At 33.0% G+C, this 25625-nt stretch overlaps 1 protein-coding gene across 1 annotated transcript in view; it reads right to left on the reverse strand.

Moving 5' to 3' along the window:
- Positions 1-12344, reverse strand: part of LOC143042230 (cadherin-related tumor suppressor-like) — an 83673-nt gene extending 71329 nt beyond the window's left edge. The window contains exon 1 of the mRNA XM_076214490.1: positions 6687-12344. Coding sequence (XP_076070605.1) covers positions 6687-11864 — 5178 coding nt within the window. The 5' untranslated portion in view covers positions 11865-12344. The remainder of the gene's footprint in view (positions 1-6686) is intronic.
- Between the last annotated feature and the right edge of the window lie 13281 nt (positions 12345-25625).

Genomic DNA, 25625 nt, shown 5'->3' on the forward strand with positions numbered 1-25625 from the left:
ACCGAAGGTGAAATACACTTGAATGTTTTTAAGTTGGCACTTGACAACATGCATAAAAAGATTTTTTTAATTTTTGTATCAATCTTTATACCTTTATGTACTTGAGAATATGTTTGAATGCACTATAAACAAACATTTGTAAAGTCACAGTATAGGACATGCACACCTTCATTTGACATCATACCACATTTTGTGTACATCATTCAATACTTAAAAAGTTTTTCTTTCAATTCAAAAGAAAGTTCCACATTGACAAAATCTTTTCATTCATACAATTTTGCACTTTCTTAAACTGGACCATGTTATTTTTAAGTCTTGGGTGAGGCTAAACTAATTTTACTTTCAAAAATTGTTATCCTTTAAAGTTTATGGTAAACAAATATTTTCTTTTTGGTCAATATATTTACTTGGAGTATGTATATTGGTAGCAGACCTGTAATTTTGTTACTCTACATGTACCTTATCAGTCAAAATACAAATTAGGACAATAAAATACTGTATTAACCCCCATGCACAACTCGAAATTAACAACATATGAAACGGACAACACCGAAATAAACATGTCTGGTATTTCATACCTGAAGGTTCGGTCATAACAATTAACATAATATATCCACACTTTATTGTGGTAAACTGATTAATGTCAATTACATGTATATTACCCAGTACACGTTGATTACACTTATTGTGAAATGGACATATGTATACTAAGGTTTACTGACCATCATTTAATGAGTCTTGTTGTTTATTGTATATTTACATTTTGTTTATTGCAGTTGTTTAGTACTTGACCACTTATTAGTGGTAATAAATGTCCAGGGTTTTCCTTACATCTACCTTGATAAGTAATGTTCTTGGCAAGTTGAATTAAGAGAGCATAAACTTTTCGCGAAACATTTTTTCTTTCTTTATAATTTTATTTAATATATTTATATTTATATATTTGAACATATCATATATATTCCATTACAATTTGCTAAATTATCTGAATACGAATATGGAAAAAACAAAAATAGATTTAGTCCAAATTTGATGAGAAAATATCTCGAACAAATAAGATATCATGTCTAATGGTGTGCATGTACATGAGCAAAACTATCAAACTCTTTTATCTAACCTAGAAATTTTATATTTCATTTGATCCCAACGTTTTCTCAAGCAGAGTTGTAAATAGAAATGAAAACCCAATTCATCTCTTTCAAATTAAACTTCTCCAATTTTTAAATGACACTTTGTGCTCGTACCGTGCAACGAACAAAATTGCACTTCAATGTTGCCCTGAACTTTAAATTAAATGAGTACAGCTGCATATCTTGTAAGCAACCCCCCAGATCTTGTTTTCAGGTTTTATTTTTATAACACTGGGTTGTAATAAACAGGTAACGATTCACTGTAAATAACATGTGAATATCGTTCAAAATAACAAGGCCAATTTCATATTTCAAATTACGAATCTGACACACATGGGACAAACGGGTGGGAGACTTACATACAATTTTGACAAACTGGATGGCCTTTTCAAAACACAGGCTTTTGTCCACAATGACAAGATAAAAGAACAATATGAAACGAAAAATACGAACTTAGTCACCCAAAACAAAGAATTTTAAAAGATAGGTGTCACTTTAATGTAACCGATACCTTCGTCTTTTTCTTGTGGCATTTTATCGTGGTCATGCGATTTTGTCATTTAAAGTTAAATAAAAAGATTTGATACCTAGCGTGGTATGTACGGACACATTAAATGGACCCCGAACAAATGAGACATATAATTTATGGAGTCTGATCTCAAACCCAATCTTTACCCATTGTGTAACAGAATCTATAAATCTTGGCCATTTGTATTGTATATTTTCTACTTCATCATGTCTATTTCAAATGTACTTTAGAGCGTGTCATTCTGGTCACAATATTGGTGGAAAATGTACTTGTATTTTACTGAAATTTATTCAAATTTAAAAAATTAATTGCAAAAATGTGAAAAACCCTTTAAAAATTAAAATCTCTACTATCGAAGATGGGACATCAAATTAACCAGACCTACACCCTTACCCCATCCCTCAGCCATGAAGAAAAAAATAGTCCAACTTTTAAGTTATTCTATTATTTAAATAATAATTCAAATACATTTTGCTAAAACCAATATGCAAAGTGTCCTGAATGTTTCATCAGAACCCTTGATCTCTTAAGGCACTTTAAAAGCATAAATAAGATCAACTGGTTGCTTTTAAATTTACAAATATAGATTTGAATAAAAAAATCCATACAAAATGCTTTTCATATACCTTAAAAATAGTTTCGCCTATAGAATTTTTTATCAGCCACAAAAATAACACATTTAACACAGACTGTTATAGATATTGATTTGGATGGTAATAAATTTGAAATATAATTATGGATTTTTCTTCCATAAAATAATAAAGAAATCTTATGAGTGACATCTTATGGGTCTTGAAGATATTACAAATATTTCTTCAATAGGAAAAACTCTTTTGGAAGGATTATACATTCTTGATTAATTCATTAATAAACTGGAAACGGAAAAATGTCCCCATTATTTGTTTTCCATATTGATAAATAAACATCAGGTGTAATGTTGTTCGTAAATAGTACGGCCATGGTACAGAAAAAGTGCCTACTGAGTTTCTATATAAAAGAGATAAAATATTTCAGTTGTCAGCGTAAGTGAAAAGACCTATAATTTCTACCCTATTGTACTGATAAATTTGATTCAAACTTTCAAAATTCTACTAACATTGATCAAATAGTGTCATAATCTTGAATGTATTCAAGTTATGACTAAACAGTGGATTTGGATAATCCTCTTGGACACTGGCCTTGCTTTAGTTTAAAGAAAGGGTAATTTGGGTGGGATTTGTCAATTAGATGTAACTCCAGAGTTTTGATGGTGAAAGATAATTTTTAGCTATATTCATTCAAATAGACAGAAATATATTCCTAAAAGCAAAATTCTAAATTTGATACATTAAAAAAATAACTAGATTCTATCACCTGATCACTTTTGTGCACTCACTATCCCCCTTTTTTGTACATCCCCTGATTCTATCTCAGTATTAAGTGGAGATAACTGCTTATAATGAAAAACAGAAGTTTCAATACCTTTTATAATTATACAAGTGCATTCATGCACCTTTACCTTTATATTTCATTTTATATTACTTTATCACAATTCATTTCAATGTAATAAACGTAAAATCAAATAACAGTTCAGTCTATTTTCAAGCAAAAAAATGTACAGCGAATTTGCCTCTAATAGCAAAAAATGTACAGAGAATTTGCCTCTAATAGCAAAAAATGTAAACAGAATTTTGTGTTTCAGTTCAAAAATAAACTTGTCAATCTTTGGAATTTTAAAAATTACACTTGACAGCCACATTTCACAATCAAACTTCATTTTTGTAATAAGACGAAACTTTTTTGATCAACTGCACGTTTCCAGTATTAAATGTGCAACATTTACATGTTAACTGCCAAATGCACTGTGTCTCTTTGTTGTTGATTTAAACTTTTTCAACATTTAAATTAACTCAAATCTTTTTATGTTTCATAAAGATTTATCTTTCAATTCCAACTGCGTTTGGCAGAGACGATCCAACGTGTGACTGTCTCTGTTATAATAATGCAATCACATGTCAGGACGATATTTAAATAACTAAATACCAGAAAAAAACATTTAAACAAAAAATGGACAAAAATGCCAACTTGTACAAATTACTGACACAAATCTTAAATCAAGATGAAGACATTTACTGTAAACAGTTTAGTTTTTTTTCTCTGCTGGCCAGATATAAATCTTATTAATAAGATTAAGGTATGTAGGTAAAGCCCAGCTGGTACCTATGTGTATTTTATTTAATTGTGCATCGTCGTGCAATTTGTTTTACATGTATAAATGTGCAAATAGTGTGCAAGATTTTCATGTATTCATGTGTTCAGTTACAAATAGTTTGTATAATAAATTTTACCAAATACCTGTACATAAAAATACCAGGTGCTGATCAAGGATTTTGAAAAAAAAGGGGGGGGGCAGGTAAGGTAAGTCAATGTTTGGAGCATTAGGGATTGAAGGGACTTTTTACATGTCTCATAATAAATCGAGGGAGTTTTCATGTCTTAAATCAAAGGTGATTGATTCTAAATTGACCATCCTATAAAGAAAATACACAATATTTGTATTCTAAAACAAAAGACAAAAAAATCCTTTGATCAATTTTGTCAGTCTTGTCAAAAATCAAGGAAGTCACAATCTATCTTAAAAAATGTGTCATTTCTATCAAAATACATGTACAATGTATCAGTATTAAAAGTACATAATTTAGTTACATGACATGGGAAAAGGGTTGATATTTGGTTTTACAATTTTATTACATTTTATGATTTACATCAACAATGTTGTCTGGCAATTGAATGAATTTCATGTTAAATAAGGAATATTAATTATGATTGATTCCTAAGTCAACCAGTCAATGGAGCAGAAAGTTTGGTCTAAAATATAATGTCTTGTATGGATCTCCAAAAAACAAGATTTATATAGAATGTATTTCCTTAGAACTGATTTTTTTTAAGTTTTATTGTATCAATTTTTATAAATCTTCCAAGTAATTATAACTTCACTTTCACAGATCTAGAATAAAAGTGATTTTAAAAGTCAGGTCTTGAGAAACTGATAATTTCCTCACTCTGGTAATCATAATTTCGATCCATTTTTGAAAGGTTGCTTAAGATAACTAGATTTAAAGACATTGTGGATTTCTCAGCCCCCCCCCCCCCCCATAAGAATAAACAGAAAGATAAATAAAAATATAATCTATTTTGAGGATACTTCTTGTTTTAGCTCCTAAACGTAAACAAATTGAAAACCCTATTTGTATATATCTGGGACTATTATACTATTAGTATTATAATAGTCCCCGTATATATATATATACCATGTATATATACTAAATAGACTGTAGATCACTTTAACTTCACATATTTTATATGACTATTTTAAACAACTTATACACTGACCCTAATAAATAATTGATCATGATATTTATTAAGATGAGTGAGGGTTTATTGTATAGGTATGTCCACTGATTTTATCATGTTTATCATACATTTTTATGGCCGGAGTCATAAATTCAGGTCTATGGTCATTTATCAATAAATGACCAAGCATTTTATGACCATACCTATCAATTTCTTACTAATACAAGTGACACCTTGTACTTTTCTGTACTTATATATATTTGGGGAGAAATTGAAAAATTGTTATAATTATACGACTTGTTTTTCCTCGTTTATTTTCAAGCGTGACTGGTCTATAATTGTGTAATATTTAAGCCTTACAGCTAAATTTGGTCAAGAATTGTACAAATTTGTAAGAAAGCAAGAATTTCACATTAATCATGTTATGTCACAAGTGACCTATTAAATATTTTTATCTTCTGTCACATTCTAACAGTACAAAAATGTAAGGCAAAATCTACTATGATTTAGTTAAAAAAAACAAGTTTAATTACTTCATATATATATCAATTTTGTATGTCCTTTTAAACTAAGGGTCTAGAGGTTTCTTTATTTCTGAAGGACATTAATATTCTCTTTTCTTTACTAATTTTCCTATTTTTCTCTATTGTTTAATATTAAGAACCCTATTTTGCTCTATTCTTGATTATTACGAACCCTTTTTTTTCTATTCTTTTTTTATTAAGAACCCTATTTCCCTCTATTCTTTTTTTTTACTAATTTTTCTGTATGCTTGGTCCATTTATCTCTAATCTTGTAAACCCTATCCTGATTATCTTCACTATAAGAGACAGCAACTTGACAACAAAAGCAGACATTTAGGCCAATCAAAACAGCTTGTATTCTACATGTTCTAAAGCTAATATAATGTTCCAATTTTTTAACCCAATACCAAATTTGTGTTGCAAAAGTTTCAAATACTTTCCTTTTTTTCATTCCTAACTTTTATTAATCATGTCATGTGTTAACATGGTTATTATAATGTAATCACATTTCTACAAAATGTTGGATACATCTAATCCCTGTCTTATTTTTAAAAGGTTTATTTCCTTCTTCAATTCTTTTTAGTTTAAAAAAAAAATCTCAATAGAATTGATCAATAATTTTGTTAACTCTATAAACATGAGCATACATGTACACATATGTATTCAATGATAGTAAAACTTATCAGGACATTTGTGTGACATTTTTATAAATGAACCAAGTAAAAAATCTATACCTAATTACATGTATAATTAAACAGTGCCCACATGGATTTTCTTGGTTGCTGAGCACATGCATATATTCATATGTACATGTATACATGTATATATATATAAGTATAATTCTCAAATATCTAATTGGGGCATCCTTGACATCAATTAAATTTAAATGCCACTGCTACAATTTTTGCAAGTCAAAACAAATAAAGAATTCAAATACATGTTACATGCCTGTGTTTCAAGTGATTCGATCAAATTTAAAAGCATGTTAAAAACTTAAATTCAACGTTATAAAATTTGATTTTCATTATAAAATAAGTATTCAAATGCACTTAATTCAATCTGCTTTTTTTTTTTAAATTATTCAAAATAAATGCACCCAATTCATCATTTTCATACCAAACACAGAATTATCCTTTTCTCAAATGAAACAAATATAAGCTTAAAACTTACCACAGTGCAGCTAGCTCTTGGACTGCTCTGGGAACTCTGTACAGCGCACACAGTAACGTTAACATTACTCCCATGAATCTCTCTGTCTAATTGCATGGCGGCACTAAATATTCCCGAATTTTCATCAATTTGAAACAATTGTCCGGTTTTTCCTTTAGTACTTATTCCAGTAATATAAAATTTCTCATTTGCATACGGACTGGTGTAAATGCGATTAATTGATTTTCCAATATTTTGATTCTCCGGAATTTGAAGTGAATACGAAAAGGTTTCAAACCGTGGTCCAACTCCTGATGATGGCACAAGAATAACTCTTACATCCATTTCCTTTGATTTTGGTGTCATTCCATTATCCGACGCTTTCACTCGTAATGTATACGTTCCCGGTGAGGCTGGTAACGAAGATGTAACAGACAATGCTCCAGATGTAATGTCAAGATTAAAATATGAATTTTGAGTGAGCAAAGTGTAGACAACTCTACCATTGTTCCCTTCATCAGGGTCCTCAGCCTTAATTGTTGCAAACTGTCCAATACTTGTTGGGTATGTTACTGTGACAGCATTTGTTGATAAGAAAACAGGTGCATTATCGTTTTCATCAATGACATTAATAATGATAGTCTTTTCAGCCGATTTTCTCTTTGTGATGTCAACACCTTTGTCTGATGCATCAACAGTCAAACTATATGTAGAGACCTTTTCCCTGTCCAAATCGGAACCAGAAAATGAAATTTTTCCTTGCTCTGCATCTATAGAAAACATGTTTGTAACTGGTTCCTGGTTGATGATGCTATAGGTCACAGACCCATTGAGACCAGAGTCAATATCCTGGGCTGTTACTTTCATGATGGACTGAAAGGAATTTGCATTTTCCGTAATCGAGGCCACGTTTGGCGTATTTATGAAAGTTGGTACATTGTCATTTTCATCATTAACTTTGACTGTTAGACTAGCATATGTTGGCAGAACCTTTGGTGTTCCTTTGTCGGAGGCAGATACATTTAGTTTATATTCACGTTTTGTTTCATAATCTAATCCTTTATCCAAGTACAATTTCCCAGTATTAGCATCTATGACAAATGTTCCAGCACCTCCAGTTAGAGAATAGGTTATTTGAGCATTTATTCCAAGATCAGTATCCGTGGCAACAAACTGAATAATTTCATCTCCAACAACTGTATATTCGGACAAGACAACTTCATACACAGACTGTGCAAAAAGTGGTGAATTGTCATTAACATCTAAAATTGTAATAGAAACAGTGCAAGTTGCGCTATTTTTTCTTACGGATCCAGAATCCGTAGCCAAAATGTTTAATAAATAACTATCTTGTGACTCACGGTCCACAAATCCAACTAATGAAATCTGTCCACTTCCTGAATTTATTTCAAACTGTCCATCCTCATTTCCAGATAATATTGAGTATGTCAATGCCTGATTTTCTCCACTGTCCAAGTCAGTTGCAGTCACCTTCACAACAGGCGAATACTTTGCTGAATTTTCTTTCACTTTCGGTCTGTAGATATTGTTGGCAAAGATAGGTGGGTTATCATTCTCGTCAAGGATACGAATTTCAACTGTAGCTTTGTCATTTAGTTTTGTGATTCCATTGTCGGTAGCCATAATCTCAATAGTATAAGAATCTTTTCCAGTGTCTTCAATCAAGCTCTCTCTATCGAAAACTTTCAAGCTTCTGATTTCACCTGTTTGTACGTCCATCGTAAATTTGTCATGACCAGTCACTAAGAAATACGAAATTTCAGCATTCCTGCCGATGTCTTCATCTGTGGCACTCACTGAACCAATAACACTGTGTGCTGGGCTATTTTCCTTGATTGTCATTGAGTAAGTTGTGTTTACAAACAAAGGCTTGTTGTCATTGTTGTCCAAAACGTTTATTGTGACATTGACAGCAGAACTCCGCCGATCGGCACCATTGTCTGTAGCAACAACAGTCAGTTGATAGTGGTCCCTCGTTTCACGGTCTAGTTGTTTAGCAACATATAGCGCACCACTGGGGAAAATTCCAAATGATGAATCACCATTCCCTCGAGTAATGTTGTATGTTATTTTGGCATTTTCACCAAAGTCACTATCAGCGGCTTGCAGTACCAAGAATTGTTCGTTTACTGAAGTGGTTTCGTATAATGAATATGCATAACTTGTGTGTGAAAATACCGGGGAATGATCATTAACATCTTTGATGACTAATGTGATTTGCTGTGATGACGAAAGTTGCTGAGATCCACCATCAGTTGCCGTAATTGTAACCTGGAAAGATCTCTGCACCAAGTTCAGTTTCTGGATAGATTTCGCTAGAATGATCATTCCTGTATTTCTGTTGATTTCAAATAAATTTGAAAAGGATGGGTCATTTATAGAGTAAGAAATGACAGAATTCATATCAGCATCTAGGTCAACTGCAGATGCAAGATATACTTCATTTCCTTCCGGTAAATTTTCCGCAATAAAAACTTCACTGTTGATGAGTTCAAATTTCGGTGCATGGTCATTAACATCATTTATAGATACATGTACACCAACTTCTGTGCTACGACTGTCCGTGTAGGCAACAATTGTCAGAATATATTCAGATTTGATTTCCCGGTCTACTCTTTTCACTGCAGTTATGACTCCTGTTGTCTGTCCAATATTGAATATTTTTTCAGTGTCACCATTTACAATGGCATATCGGACAGTTTTACCATTCACAACTGCTCTGACAGAGCCAACTGTTTTTGTTGTTGGATTTGATACGGTACCAGAATCCTCATCGACATTAAACTTGTATGGCAGATTTTGAAAAACAGGCACAATGTCAATTGAATTGAAAACGGCTATTTCAACGTTGCCAACATTTGATACGTGCGAAGGATCAGGATCTACTGCCAATACTTGTAGTGTGTACTTACTTTGAACATTTCTCCTAAGTACTCGTGTTGTTGTAATAATACCAGTGTCTGGGTTAATAGCAAATGCAGAATCATTTGATACGAAACTGTACGTAATCTTAGCATTAGATCCATAGTCTCTGTCAAAAGCAGTCACTTGAACAACCAATGAACCACTTGGTTGATTTTCATCAAAATTCACAAAATACTTTTCTGGATAAAAAGATGGCTTTTCGTCATTCTGATCAGCAATTCTTAAATTTATTGTTGCAGTAGAGGACAAAGGTTGTGGTCCTTGGTCTTTGGCTATGATTTTGATCTCATAAAATGACTTGACCTCTCTGTCTAACATCTTCAGAGTTGTAAGTTTACCACTGTTCGTATCTATGCTAAACGTACTTGGATATCTGAGTTGGACATCGCTGTGCAAGTGATATAATACTGTCCCATTAACCCCAGTGTCAACATCAGTTGCAGTTGCCATTAGAATTTCAAATCCAGCTGCTTTGTTCTCATCCAGTGTAATGTTGAAACTTGAACTTGAGAAAGTTGGTGCCTGATCGTTTTCGTCTAAAATGTTTATAATGACACGTGTAAAATTGTAAAATGGACTGGGTCCACCATCATGAACTGATACATTCATTACAATACCTGAAGCAATTTCATAATGTAGTTTTGCCTTTATTGTTAGAAGTCCGGTCTTTTCGTCTAATTTAAACCATCCACGTTCATTGCCAGTAACAACAGAATAGGTCAAGTCAGCATTTTGACCTGAGTCTTCATCATGTGCTGTTAAGCTTTCCACAAAGCTACCGACGGGTAAAGTTTCACCAAGCGTTATCCTGTATTCAAGTTTGGTAAACCATGGAACGTGATCATTTATATCGATAACATAGATTATCAAATATGCATAAGAAGACTTTTGAGGAATTCCAGAGTCTGTGGCTTCAATTGTTAAGTTGTAAACACTAATTCGCTCTCTATCAGGAACTCCAATGAGTTGTACAGAACTATACTTTAAGTTGGGTGTTGACATTATTTTAAAATGTCCCTTTTCGTTTCCGGATATAATTGACAATGATGAAATTGTTGTTCCAGGATCAGCATCTGTCACTGTTACTAAGGCAACAATGTTTGGTGTACTTTCATTTTCACTGACGGTAGAATGAGGTTTTGATGCATCTGGGTAGTGCTTTATTGAGATAGTGGGTGCATGGTTGTTTTCGTCAACAATTTTCACAGATACATAGGCTCTACCTGACAATGAAGGACTGCCACCATCTGTAGTTGTAATGGTTATAATACAGCTATAGGGTTCACATTCTAAGTCTCCAGCAGATCGATCACAACGTTGATAACAATACAATGGTGTTTTGGTTGTTCGGATCTCTCCTGTTTTAGGGTCAATTTCAAATTGATTTGAGTCATCCAACAATGAGTAAGTTATGTCACTGTTAACTCCAATATCATCATCTGACGCTGCAGCGTGAATGACTAGTGTACCAATTGGGGCGCTTTCATTTATAGTTGCCTTATACTGACTTTGATCAAATATTGGTGGGTTGTCATTAACATCATCTACATTTATCGAAATTTGTAAATACCCAAATTTTGGAGGTGTTCCGTGATCCTGCACTGAAACGTTAAGCTGATAAACAGATCGTTCCTCTCGGTTTAATTTTTCTACGTTTCTAACAATTAATACCTCACCATACTGATCAGGATCGTAAAGAACATCAAACTTATTGTCGTCATCTCTTGAAATAATTGCATAGTTTGAAACTCTACCGTTCTCTCCAAAATCATTGTCAGAGGCTGTTGTAAGCGGCACTTGAGCACCTTGTATATTTTCGTAAAATCTAATCGATGTTGTTTGTTGCGGAAAAGTAGGCGAATTGTCATTTTTGTCTAAAATCGTAACCCTAACATTGATGGGGTGCTGCTGAGTATTTGATGATGATGAGCCAGTTACGAAAAAACTTATCGTGTTTTGCTTGAGTTTTTCTCTGTCTATGACAATATTTGTTGTAATCCTACCTGTATTTTCATTTAATTTAAATAAATTTTGTTGGTCTTGAATATGATATAGATATCCTGATTTAATTGGTAAAGTTCCTACAAACGAATCTATTTTTAATTCTTCAGAAATATTATAATTTTCAGTTGTAATTTCTGGTGTCCCACCAGGGTCCGGCACTTGTGAAGTCACAGACAATATTTGTAAAATAACTAAAAATGTTGTCAATAATTCTCTCCATGTTGCATGGAATATCGTTATTAAAGCCATGCTTCAAAAAATAATGTTTTCCCTGAGAACCTCTTTTTGATCAATTTTCTCCACTAATTTGTACTCACAATGCTAAATTATGTTTCGCATTTCACGTGTATTCCATGTATTTGTTTTCATGTAATGTAATTCCTCTCGAAACGACACATTTTCCAAATTAACAATTATTACTGTTTGTTAGTAGTAAGCCTATAATGCGAAATGTACACATTTTGAGAACTATAATACACAGCTCCGACCTCCGATTGTTGACAAAGGTGATTTTTGTCTAACACTCACCTGTGTTCAAACATGCTACCTGAGTTTTCACGTATCACACTTTTGAAACGATACAATTATCGGAATGATAAAGAAGTTAATTATTTGTATAAATCCTTTTCCTTATTGTTTCATTTTCACATTAAGTTAAAATTAATAAAATCCTAATTTCAATCAAAATGAAAATTGTTCTTCTAGTGTACTTCCATGTTTCTTCCAAACATAACAAACGGTGCGTAATGCTCGCTACGTCACGAATAAACCACGCCTCCTTTAACTTGATTGAAAAGTCGATGCTTTACGCCCCAAGGAAACAGGTTAGATAGAATTTTTCAAACTTCAGCAAAATTGCACGAAAAATTACAAAAATGTTATATAATAATAAATTTATGGAATAGCTTTGTCTGAATTTAAAGAATTTACAATTATTAAGATTGTAATTTAAATTATTTAGTAATTTTGTTTTGCGCAATCCCCTTACTAGCCCCACTCAGGTATGAATGGAAGGAATTCAATTACCAGATTACGTATGAAATATGGAATGCCAGGTAAAAATAAATCGGATAATTTGTCAAAAATATGAAATTATCATTACTAACTATTTGACAGTCATGATCACTCGCTGTTTTTAGACAGGCGATTAACACAAATTGGCGCTAATTACAAGATTATCAGAGTTTCCCCCTTTCTTTGTAGGCAAAACTGTTAAAATAATTTTAAGTATTTATTTTTTTATTTTAAGGGTACATTTTTTTTTCTTTCTAATAATAACATTTTTTGTGCGTGAGAGATTTTCATTACACACTATCGTGACTGAGACTCGTGCTGGCTGTCTGGTGTCAATTTTATTTGTAAATAAGAGGATGAAATTGAATTATAATTATCTATCGAAGAAATGCATAAATGTATACTCTTTGATTTTAAGGCATATGTGAACATAAAAAATACATACACAATGAAAAAAAAAATGAAATATTTAAAAAAAAATTCATTTAACGATAGAAAAGAAAAGAAAAAATACTAATGGTGATGTGATGAAAATTAATTTATCTTCATCTATCATTCATTCATAATGAATAAAATCATTTATAAGCACCATCGAATCGATTTAGACAAATAGTAAAATGCTGGACAGATTATTTTACATCTTACGAGACATAGTATATTATAAGGCTAACTTAACCATGACCCCCGTAAAATAATAATACAATGATAATAAAAGTAATATATACATAACCTATCAACCTTGCCTGAAATCGTATTAAAATACAGAACAAATATTAAATTGAAAACTTGAAAATGTGCTAATTTCGAAAAAAACAAACTAGTTTTTCTATAAATGATCTTTTAATTCTTAATTGCTTAACAAAAATTTAAACAAGAAAAACACACATTGTACTCTGCACAACATAATCCAAGAGGGGATGAAACGGGTTGCTTATTTCCCAATTCCAACTTCCTATTTTTTACACTGCCCCCCCCCCAAAAAAAATCCTTTCGGTGATATTGTTTGCCTTAAATTACCGGAGAATAAAGGCTTTAATTTCCCCCTGGAGAAGAATCCCAATTTGAAAAAAATGACTTAAAATAATTATTATTCCCCAAAAGACAACTTTTTCCCCAACCAGTGCAGTCTGACTCTCACTAGTAATTGTGCATGAAAACAAACTGATAAACACTCATTTAAACATTTTTCATGCCCAAAATGACTATATTTGCAGATTTGAGGGTCTATTTATGTATCATCGCTGACAATAAGGGGTCTGATTTCAAATGAGGATTCATCTCTTAAAAGGGGGTCTGCAAATTGAAGTTCCAGTCAAATTCATGGTTTATTATAAATTTCCCAATTTGATAAAAATGACGCATATCCCCCCCCCCCCAAAAAAAAAGGGTAGAGGTAGTTTGGAAAAAGCCAACAATATCACTGCCCTTTTTTTGCCCTAGATTCCAAATCTTTATTTTCTTACTCTATATCACACATTGATTCCAAAAGTGTTCTTATCCAAGGTGGAGTTAGTTAGTCTGACATTTGACATGGACGAACTAACTTCTCATTGCTATTTCGTAAGATAAAATTGAATGAAACTATAAAGAAATAGACACACAAAGACAAAGTATATGGGGTACCCATTCAGAGCACAAATTTAAAAAAAAATGCACAGGTAATAGTTATCAAAGATACCAGGATTATTTTTTTGTACGCCAGACGCGCGTTTCGTCTTCATAATGTCGGCGTCACACATTGGCGTATAGACCGGCGTGCACCAAACGTACAGAGAAAATTGACAAAGTCGGTATACGTTAGTTGCACGCCAGAGGAACGCTAAGCAATTTTTAAACGCGCACTGCATAAGTTTGAAGTTGATTTGATGTTGTTTCCATTTATCAAATTTCCCGTTAACAATCCAATACTGATGATGTTGATCCACTAAACTAGTTCTTATTAAATCAAACTTTAGCAGTTCCTTTTTAATCTTGCTATAAAAATTGTACATTTCTACATGCATCCATTTCAAAGTGTATTATAAACGAGATGATCTTTCCTTTCCTATTGTTACTTTTCCTTTCCTTGAGCAAGATATTCTGGTGGCTGCTTCTTATGGAGCGCATTTCTCAGTTGAATCGATATGCGCCTTATACTATTTAAGTTTCGGATTTTTATAAACGCAATGTTTTCATTTGATGTATTGAAAAACTTTTCACAAGAGATATAGGTATCATAAATTGGTCAAAACTCATACAAAATTTCTTTACAAAGATTAATTGTGGAAGTTTGATTTACTGTGCTAAATTCATTTTTGTATGTGCTACATGTATCCAGTTTTTTTACGAAAATATTGTTTTAAAAGCTAACAAACTTGGAAATTATCCTGTTAAAATTTCCGCTTAGTTTAATACACCTATTGATCAAGGTTGTGATTTATATACTGTTGCTGTTCAATCTTTGCATCACATTTTTTTTTTGGGGTTACATATCAATTTTTCGGGAACTTTGTCATACTAGGCTGTCATGTGTCATAGCTTAATTTTTTTTTCGTTATTTGGAGAAATATATTATATTTAGTTGTTGTAAGTTGACTTTTGATGCATGTGGCTTTTGTTTTAATCATTCATAAATTTTGTAGACTCCGGACGATTTATAGCTTGGCTAATGGTATAGCAATCTAGCTGTCAATATATTTTTGTGTCTGTATGCTGCCTGGTAGAAGTTGTTTGATTGTTCTTGTAGTTGTGTTGCTGTCGCCACTTGGGGTAAAATCCACGACTTTTATTATTCCGAATATTTGGCTATGTACATTTCGTTATATATATGCCATGTAGCAACTGTTTGATTATGTGCACGGTTTGCTTATTTGTTGATTTGGAAAATATATTGATGTCAACAGTCGATCCACTTCGCAAAACCTATCTTTTTATCAATTCGCCTTTTCAGAATCTGAAGGACTATGGGTAATCTACGGTGGCAGAATGCGGCCATGAAAGAAAAAAAAATTATGTTGTTCCCTCAAGATACTATGTCGTTCCCTCAAGATTCTATGTCGTTCCCACAAGATAGTTATCTCGTTCCCTCAAGATACTATGTCGTTCCCTCAAGATAGTTATCTCGTTCCCTCAAGATAGTTATTTCGTTCCCTCAAGATACTATTTCGTTCCCTCAAGATAGTTATCTCGTTCCCTCAAGATAATTATCTCGTTCCCTCAAGATACTATGTCGTTCCCTCAAGATTCTATGTCGTTCCCACAAGATAGTGATCTCGTTCCCTCAAGATACTATGTCGTTCCCTCAAGATAATTATCTCGTTCCCTCAAGATACTATGTCGTTCCCTCAAGATAGTTATCTCGTTCCCTCAACATAGCATTACAATTATATTGATTTATTCTTTATTTCCAACTTCGAAACGGTGGAGTAAAGACGTGGAGTTACTTCCAATTCACTTTTTAATCAAATGCGGAACAATGCAAGAACGAGAAATTAAGAGCACCGACACGAAACACGGAAAATAAATAAGGGGAAACACGAAGCACGCACATCGAACCAAACACGAGAAAACGAGAAATAAAACACCAAATCACGAAAACACGTAAAATGAAAAGGCCAAAAACGTTGCACGAAAATAACCCTTTACCACCCTCTTAGAAAATAAAATTAAAAAATGAGCCACAAAATGTTTTATCATCTCCTATTCCTGGATTTCTAATACATTAACCTAAGTGTTTGTGTTGTACATGTGCATATGTATGTAATCAGTATCTTCCTTAGATTTAATTTTCAAATGTTAAAAGGGTGAAAAATAATTCCTTTTCTGTGTATCCATGGCAACATTCTGCATTTATTTACCATAAAATATTGCAAAAAGGGGGATGGACATGTCACATATCCCCCCAAAATTTGGATCAAACTAGAATTTCAATGCCTTTAAGTGATACCTTTTTAGAAACTGTTTTCATAAATCTTCCTAATGATCAAATAAAAAATGGGTGTCTTTCGCCTAATTTTTTCGTAAAATCTAATCACAAAGTTCGTGCGACACAAAGTTGGAAAAAAACATTACAAAAATTGCCGGACCAATGTATGGTATGGACATACAAATACGGACTGTCATACAGAAAACAGCCTATGTTACATACATTATATGATCTTGATGTTCATATAAACCCAATACGAAGGCTATTTTAATACTCAGCTATCCAAAAATGAATTTTATTGCACACTAGCTCTTATATTTGAAAAATCCTCAGGGGCCAAAATGCGAAACTACACATCTAACTGTGGAGTGCTACCTTTACTGGGACTCCGGGATCGAGTGTTTTTAAGCTCGGGATTTCGGGATTGACCCTTTCGGATTCGGGAATTCTTTTTTTCGGATTACGGGACGTCGGGATTTACTTAATTTAAATTCGGGATTTCGAGATTTCGTGTTTTTAAGCCCGGGATTTCTGGATCAGGACCCCTCCTATCCCCTCTCAGTTATTCTCTTTAAATACAGAATTATTATATCATTATTATTATTATGCAAATATTCTACTTTTGGGATCTGGCCACGTCTACAGTTCCGCTTCGAAGGGCGAAATGAATCATATATCAATACAATTTTAAAATCTTGAGGGAACGAGATAACTATCTTGAGGGAACGACATAGTATCTTGAGGGAACGACATAGCATCTTGAGAGAACGAGATAATTATCTTGAGGGAACGAGATAACTATCTTGAGGGAACGACATAGTATCTTGAGGGAACGAGATAACTATCTTGAGGGAACGAGATAACTATCTTGAGGGAACGACATAGTATCTTGAGGGAACGAGATAACTATCTTGTGGGAACGACATAGCATCTTGAGGGAACGACATAGTATCTTGAGGGAACAACATATTTTTTTTTTCTTTCATGGCCGCATTCTGCCACCGTAGTAATCTCATTGTTCTGACACACCAAAATTAAAAAAACGTTACATCATTGGTTGAATTTCCATTGTTTAGGACGTTTTAGAATATATTTATTTAACCAGTCAGAACTAAGTCAGGTGTAAGTAATTGAAAATATAACGGAGATGGCATTAGATTTTGAATTTTAACAAATATTTGCTACTGGACGTCAAACAAGGAACAATCAGGCATACTTTTTCCAATAGTAACTTTACTATCAGGTTTACTGTCACCATATGCACTGGGCAAGTTTTATAAACACTGTGCTTAAACGGCTGTGGGTAACTTAAGTTACCCACAGCCCAAGATGGAGCCGCCTTGCGTCGGTTCGATACTTTTCTTCTATAGAATAACAATACCACGAATGCATCAATTAAACAACTGAATTTAAAAGTTGTATTAATCGTTTAGGGAAACCCCTAAACTGGAAAGGTGATTAAATTCTACTAAATAAACGATCACAGCACGATTTAAAAAAACACTTAGGCTGTCCGTAACTTCAAAACAACTTGTCCGTAACTTTTTTCATCATACCAATAGAGATGTCCGTAACTTTCAAAGAATCGACACACGCGGATGTAATGTTTAAACTGATGATAGAGATTGCATCGAATACATATTCACAAAACGAAGTAGATGTCTAGTATGATATAATTCATTGTATCGATGGAAGACAAAATTGGGAAAAATATGAAAAAAATCACGATAAATCCGAAAAACTCGGGTCTCATTTTGTATAATGTCGGGGTACCCGAATCGCCTAGTTCGGAGGGTTGTTTCCGATCATAGCAGATAAACTGTTGAAACATCATTGTTCGTTTTTATTTTTGAACAAGTAGACTACACAAGTATTTTTTACACATACATGTAGCATGTATACACTTACTGATTTTCTACCAGCAACGACAAGGGTAGTGTGAATCTGGGATTTTGGAGGGGAACCCAAATTGCCCAGGCATGCATTGGATAGACTATACGAGACTTAAGTGCACAAACTTTTCCCGTCTTTTTGAAAAAGCCAAAAACACTTTTTTCTCATCCCCACAAAAACAAATCCCATCAGCATTGACAGTAAAATAAAAGGGGGTGTCAATCTGGACACACTGGGACGTTGCGCACGGTGATATTGCGGCACCCTGGCCAAGATTTACAGTAAATGGGAAAACTTTAAAAAAAAAAAAAAAAAAAGGACATTTTGTATAAATGAATAAACCTAGTTTTACAGCTAGCTGCATATTTCATTTGTATGCAAGTTACATTAAATCTCATTAAACTGAATAAAACTAAAAGACACAATAGGTAAAAGTCATTGACAATAAAAGGAAAAGAGCAGTCAACATAGTGTAACAATTCGACATAGTATATAAAAATATAAATAACTACGTAGGACAGCAGGGTAATTTAATAGTCTAACAACCCCGTGATAACATACAAAGAGAGAAAAAAAACATACTAGGAAACATATTCAAAAAATCATTACACTATAACTAACTGGTGGGATGTATAAATACCGAGCCGCGTCAAAGAGTATTCATCAAAATACACATAGAAAGAAACAGAGGTGAAGGTATACCGCAAACATATAATTAAACTCAAAACATTAAAGAGTATGGAAAAGCCATGGTCTGACAAGCGAAAAACGTCGATAAGACGCACATCAGTAAATAAAATAACCAGGATGGAGTACCACAAACCCCACATAAAACTTCTGTGGTGTAAGTATGATGCGTTAATAAAATCACATTTGGTGGTGAATGAGAAGTATAAACGGCCGCGAAGGTTACAAATATGATGTTAATTGTCTTCTAATTGTTGAAATTATAATTCTTAAAATTTTAAATCAAAAGTTACCCACATCTAAAAATAAAGTTACGGACAGTCTGCTTAGTTTCGATCAAAAAGTTACGGACATCTTATGCATTTTTTAAAGTTGACCTTACTCTTTAGTGAACTTTATATTAACAAATTTATGGTAATTGTTAGTCATTTCTTTATTCAATAATCCTATAAATATTTACATTCTGCATGAAAACCGTCGCAAAAGTTACATTTTGTATGAATTAAATATCAACGAGTTTATAGTCCGCCATCTTGGGCTGTGGGTAACTTAAGTTACCCACAGCCGTTTAAGCACAGTGATAAAGGAGGGTCTGGATTGGGTTTCAGTATAGATAATAATGGGCAAACAATACTACAGGCACACAGATAAAGAATAGAGACAACAGGCAGAACACATAGTACAATGGAAGTTAAAAATATCAGGAATATAGAGCAAAGAATATAATAAAGGTTATAAGAGGGTTTGGTTGGGGTTAAATGATTAAAGAATAATGCCCTTAAAAAATGAAGATTAGAAAATGACGGGCAAAAAAAAAATGAAGATTATAGAAAAAAGGGGTTAATTTTTTGAAGATTATAGAAAAAAGGGGCTAATTTTTAAAAGATTAGAGAAAAAAGGGGTGAAATTAAATGTTTACAGAATAACAGATCCCCCCATTCAGACCCTCATATAATCACCTGAAAAATGGAAGACTACTGAATTGAAGAACCTTCTATCTGGATACTCATCAATAAGAGTATGTACTATTTATTTCAAGGTTCATATTGGTGTGCTGTCTCATTGACGTTTTAAAACCATAAAATTGAGGGAAATGGGGAATGTGTCGAAGAGACAACCATCCGACCAAAGAGTGAAAAACAGACAAAGTATGACAAAAGTGTCGCCCTCAGTACAACAAAAGAAAAAACTAAAATTAATCAGTTGAAAAGGACTTAACTCACCAGAGAGATACATATGTAAGATTTGTTTTAAAAAAGCAAAATTCGAAAACTTCTTCGTCGAGACATCAAAGCGTAAACAATAGTTGTGAACATATAGTTGTAATAATCTGAAAGGTTTGAGTTCCAAACGTAAAAAAATAAACGCCAAGACAGAACGCACTACTTGCATTAGCGATTTCAATGTGTCTGAAAATTTTCTTAAAATAAAAAAAAGTAAAGATATTTAAGAAAAATCGTTTAAAAAAAATTGCAATAACACGTTAATCATAGGCAACAGAATTCAGTTCATCGATGTTCGAGGGTTTGTTTACAAATTAAAGAACAAAATGTGTAGAATAAAGGACCAAGAAAACACAGAAGGAGGGGGGCATATACAGAAAGGAATAACCCCCTATCCAGCCCCTCATGTTCAGTCAGGGAATCACATGAACTCTACAAGGATCGGGCGACACAGAGCTGCTTCTACATAATAAGTGTGTCCTGTTGTTCATGCATCAATGCTAGTAAAAAGCAAGAACTGTTGACTCTTCCAAAGCACATGAATTATTTACCACGGCATTTCAAGGGATTTGTTTCCGATATCTTTTGTTTGCTGTGTTATGCTTCTTTTTCTTTTGTCTTATGTTTGTATATTAATCTTTTTCTATTTGTCCTGGCGTTGTCTGTGTTTTTTGTTTTTACTTTTTAGCTTGATTGGCGCCATGGTATGTTACAGACAAGCCTTTTACTGAAACATGATTTTATTTGAATATGTACTGATCAATTTAAGATACATCGGCATAACAGTTTGGTGTAGTTTAAAGCTTAAATGTTGCCATATATCTCTCTTACTTTAGTTGAGGAAACGTACACAACATTGTATGTACTTAGCTTTTCTTTTTGTGGTTCATTATTCTTTATTTTTGGGTCCATTGTTATCTATTCTTTATTTGTGTGGCCCATTATTCTCTATTCTGAATTTTTGTAGACCATTATTCTCTATTATCTACTTTTGGGTCCATTTTCCTCTTTTCTATATTTCAGTTTATGCCACATTATTTTTTATTCTTCATTTTTTTGTTGCCCATGCCATTATCCTCTATTCATTAATTTTGTGGTCCATTATTCTGTATATTTTATTTTGTGGCCCATTCTTCTCTATTCTTCATTTGTGTGGCCCATTCTTCTCTAATCTTTATTTTTGGGTCCATTATTGTATATTCTTTATTTTTTGGCCCATTCTTCGCTAATCTTTATTTTTGGACCCATTATTGTACATTCTTTATTGTTTGGCCCATTGTTCTCTAATTTTTATTTTTGGGCCCATTATTCTCTAACTTTATTTTTTTACCCATTGTTCTCTATAACGTAAAATTGAGAATGGAAATGGGGAATATGGTAAAGAGACAACAACCCGACTAAAGAACAGAAACCAACGGGTCTTCAACACAACTTCAGCTGGCCGCTATTCAAAATTAGTTCTAGTTCAGTGAAAAAGGATGGTACACTAAACTCCAAAACATATAAATGAAGTAAAACTTAAAAAAAACCGTACAAAACCAACAAAGGTCTAAGGCCCCTGCCTCCAGACAGGTGTAAAAATGCGGCGAATTTAACACGTTTTGTGAGATCTCAACCCTCCTCTATACCTCTAGCCAATGAAGAATAAAAAATACATATCAAGACCCCAGTATATCATAGTATTACCATGTCTGTCCTTTTGTTAGATATTTGATATTTTGTTTTTGTTTGATGCGATTAATTGCTTGACAAAAGAAACGAACATTTGTTCTTGCATATTCTGGTCTCTAAATGCAACCTTTTCGTTTATGCATGGTGTAATAGGGTAGCTGTCTCATGGATCTGTTTCATTCATGCACCAGGTGTTACTGATTCATATAGATAAAACATGTATCGTCCGACTGTCAATTTTCTGATACTTAAGATTTCATTCGTTGGTTTGCTGTCCCGATAACGATTATCGCAGATTTCCTTTCATTAATATTTAAGAATATTATTTTTGAATTAAACATGTTTTCGTTTAGTAAGCTGTGGACGCACACATATGTCTCGCCCTGTAAGTTGTTTTGATATTACAATGCACATGTTTTGATAATAAGATTAATAGTCCTAACAAGTCATCAACGGGTAACATATGAAAAAATAATCAAAGTCGATGAACAAAGGCTTAAGGTACCAACTCTGAGAATATATTGACTATCATAAGTGGCTTCCCTAACATTGACATATTGACAAGCTTAATCATGTAACTTTTCAAAAAGGTTCAAAGTCAATTAACTATGATTCAGGAGCATGTTTAACTAATATCCATAGAAATGAGATGTGCAATGCTTTTAATTATGACTACATACCAAATATCAAGGATTTACCATTATTTGTTCTCCCTAAACTCACACTATCGTAAAGGCTCGTACGCTAATGCTAGTTTCTCCATCGGGTTTTGTTTAAAAGCTGCATATATGTTATGGCACTCTAGTGTTTTGTGTGTGTTTTAAATTAAGGCGTGATATGAGCTGTATAACAGTTGCGTTGTTGAAGAACTTTGCTTACAAAGATATTATTTTCAACATAGAAAATATATATATGATTTTGAAATAAACCATTCCTTTGCTTTTGTTGTCACTTTTTTTTACATTAATTATTTAAGACTGATTTTATCAAGTATTGATTGTTTTAAATATATATATTCGTCTTTTTAGAATAGTTATATTTGTATGTTGTAAAACAAAATATGGGATATTTTTTTTTCTAAGGTAAATAACTCAATACGGAATTGCGTCAGGTAAACACGAGTTATCTTTCATTGTAACTAAATATAAAAATGAACAAAACACGTCAACTAGACTATAACTCAACGTCTTACTGTGTCTAGTAATTCTAAATCTAAAGTTGGAAGCAAAGAAAATCTTGGTTTTGTACAGGTATTTACTTATGTAGAAAATGAAAATTATGGATTAAACCTGGTTTTAAACATAGACGTTACGCTCGATGTTGGTGTCACTTTTGGTAACGTCGTAACGTCAAAATCATGCTATATGATTGACGTTTTGTAATATTGACGTCCATTTTTTTAACAACTTTTAAACTACAAGTTTAACACTTGGTTTTCTGTTAATAAAAGGAGATACGGGTGTATGCCAGGGGACCTCTAGACAAATGGAAATATATTTAAGGAATACGTATGGTGTTTTGTGAAAACAGAAATTGTGGGATTTACGCTACATTCAAGTCCACGCGTATGCATTCATGCACAATTTGTTTTAAAATAATGTTTACCGGTCGAAAAAACAAGGTTTTTTTTATTATGAAAATCGCACTGAAGAGGAGAAACCCTTACAATTTTTAGATTTTTTTTATACTTGTTCTTTTTGTTTTTAACTTTAAATATGGCTGTAGGGAGTATAATCTTTTTATATCAACCTTTAACAAATTAACGTTTGCGTATTTTCAATGATTGTAAGATTTTAAAGTCTGTCAAAATTCTACGATAACAATATTTGATTGTCAAGTTTTTTTTTTTTTTGGGGGGGGGGGATTGGATGGTTATAAAAGGCGCGCCTCCGGGTGCAGGATATTCTCGCTGAATTGGTGGCCTTCGGCTGCTGTCTGCTCTTTAATTTGGCCGGGTTGTTGTCTCTTTAACATATTCCCCGTTTCCATTCTCAATTTTATATTTTATGTTTTACTTTGTTCTGTATTTTTCTCTCTCTCTCTCTCATTTACCTGTTTTGTCGTTGATGGTATCTTATTTAATTGTTCTTATTTGGCACATTCTTGATTTCTCAACGAAATGATTTTCTGTTCCTTAGAATACAATTTAAGTAAAGTTGTATGTTAATGTCATGTGATTTTCTCCCGAGTAATTTTTTAAATTTTGCATTTCTCTAAAATATCACAAACAAAATACTCATTGTTTAATGCAAGAGCTATCAAACGCGAGAGAAAAGATAAATAACGCGTCATACATTTCTAAATCACTTCTTTTAATATCCACTTCTTTTAATATCAATTGGGGAAATAAAAAAATAATAAAAAAATTCTTCAATGTAATAGATATTATTGCTTCGGACAATATTGATACAATATTGAGAAAGTTCTATAGTGCTCTCATCCTGTGCCGTGACACATTATTAAGCCGTGACACAATAAAAATTTCAAATGAAAATCAATGAATCAGTTCACATTTATAAATTAACACATTCCAAAGCATTATTATTCTCTTCTTCGGTTATAGGTTGCATTTCTGTAAATACTGACAATGCAATTTCCCATAGGAACTCCTTTTACGGCTAAAACTGTACCACTTTTACCATGAAGTTTTGAAAAATATCTTATCCTAGAATTGAAAGTTTATATGCACCACAATTTTTTTCAAAGATCAAAATTTAGGGCTGTGCGGCATATTTTCAACGTTTAATATGCCCTGAACTTCTCAGAGTTTAAACTGACACTAATTTTCTTAACTACCCCTACCTCGAATGAAACAGGTCGAGAACTCTAGATTTTCTGACGTCAGAATATATTTGCATAGTAATTTCCAAAACACAAGGCCAGTATGGCCTTGAAAAACTGACCAATCGACTCAATGAACTACAATGCATTGTGGGCTACTACGAGTAAACTACTACTTAAAACACGTGGAATTAGTGGGAAAACAGTCAATTAATATATTGTCTGGGACTCTCATTACCAAAGTTTTTATTCTGCAAATATATTTAATGTAAAATATATAACGTAATCTTCAAGGTGCATGCTCAGATTAAAAAAATATTGTTTATTGGTCTCACGATTTGACTTTCTTTATCGCCTTGCAAAAGTAGTTGAACCGGTTTTGTGCATTGTTATGAATTGAACCTGCATTAATTTCACGACATGACACAGTGAAATATCCAATGAAGTGACCACTGTCCAGTAAGAAAATCATTTGAGCTCTTTTAAACCTGTATAATGTCATTGCAAAATCATTTCTGCCTAGAAAAACACGAAACTTTCATTGAAACACTTCTTTCTGTACTGAATGTGTATTTTTTTTTTATCAGGACCTGAACTAATAGTAAGAACATCATAATATTCAGTATGCTAAAAAGAAGTGTTATGAAAGCGGCAGGGGCGGGTCCAGCCATTTCAAAAAGGGGGGGGGGGTCCTAACCCTGGACAAAAGGGGAGGGGATTCCAACTACATGTCCCCATCCAAATGCACTGATCGTCCAAAAAATGGAGTCCATCCACCGGAACCCCCGCCCCCCCCTGGATCCACCACTGAGCGGGTACGGTATATAGCTCAATACA

The sequence above is a fragment of the Mytilus galloprovincialis genome, chromosome 8 (assembly GCF_965363235.1).
Source record: "Mytilus galloprovincialis chromosome 8, xbMytGall1.hap1.1, whole genome shotgun sequence".
In the NCBI taxonomy this organism is placed as follows: Eukaryota; Metazoa; Mollusca; class Bivalvia; order Mytilida; family Mytilidae; genus Mytilus; species Mytilus galloprovincialis.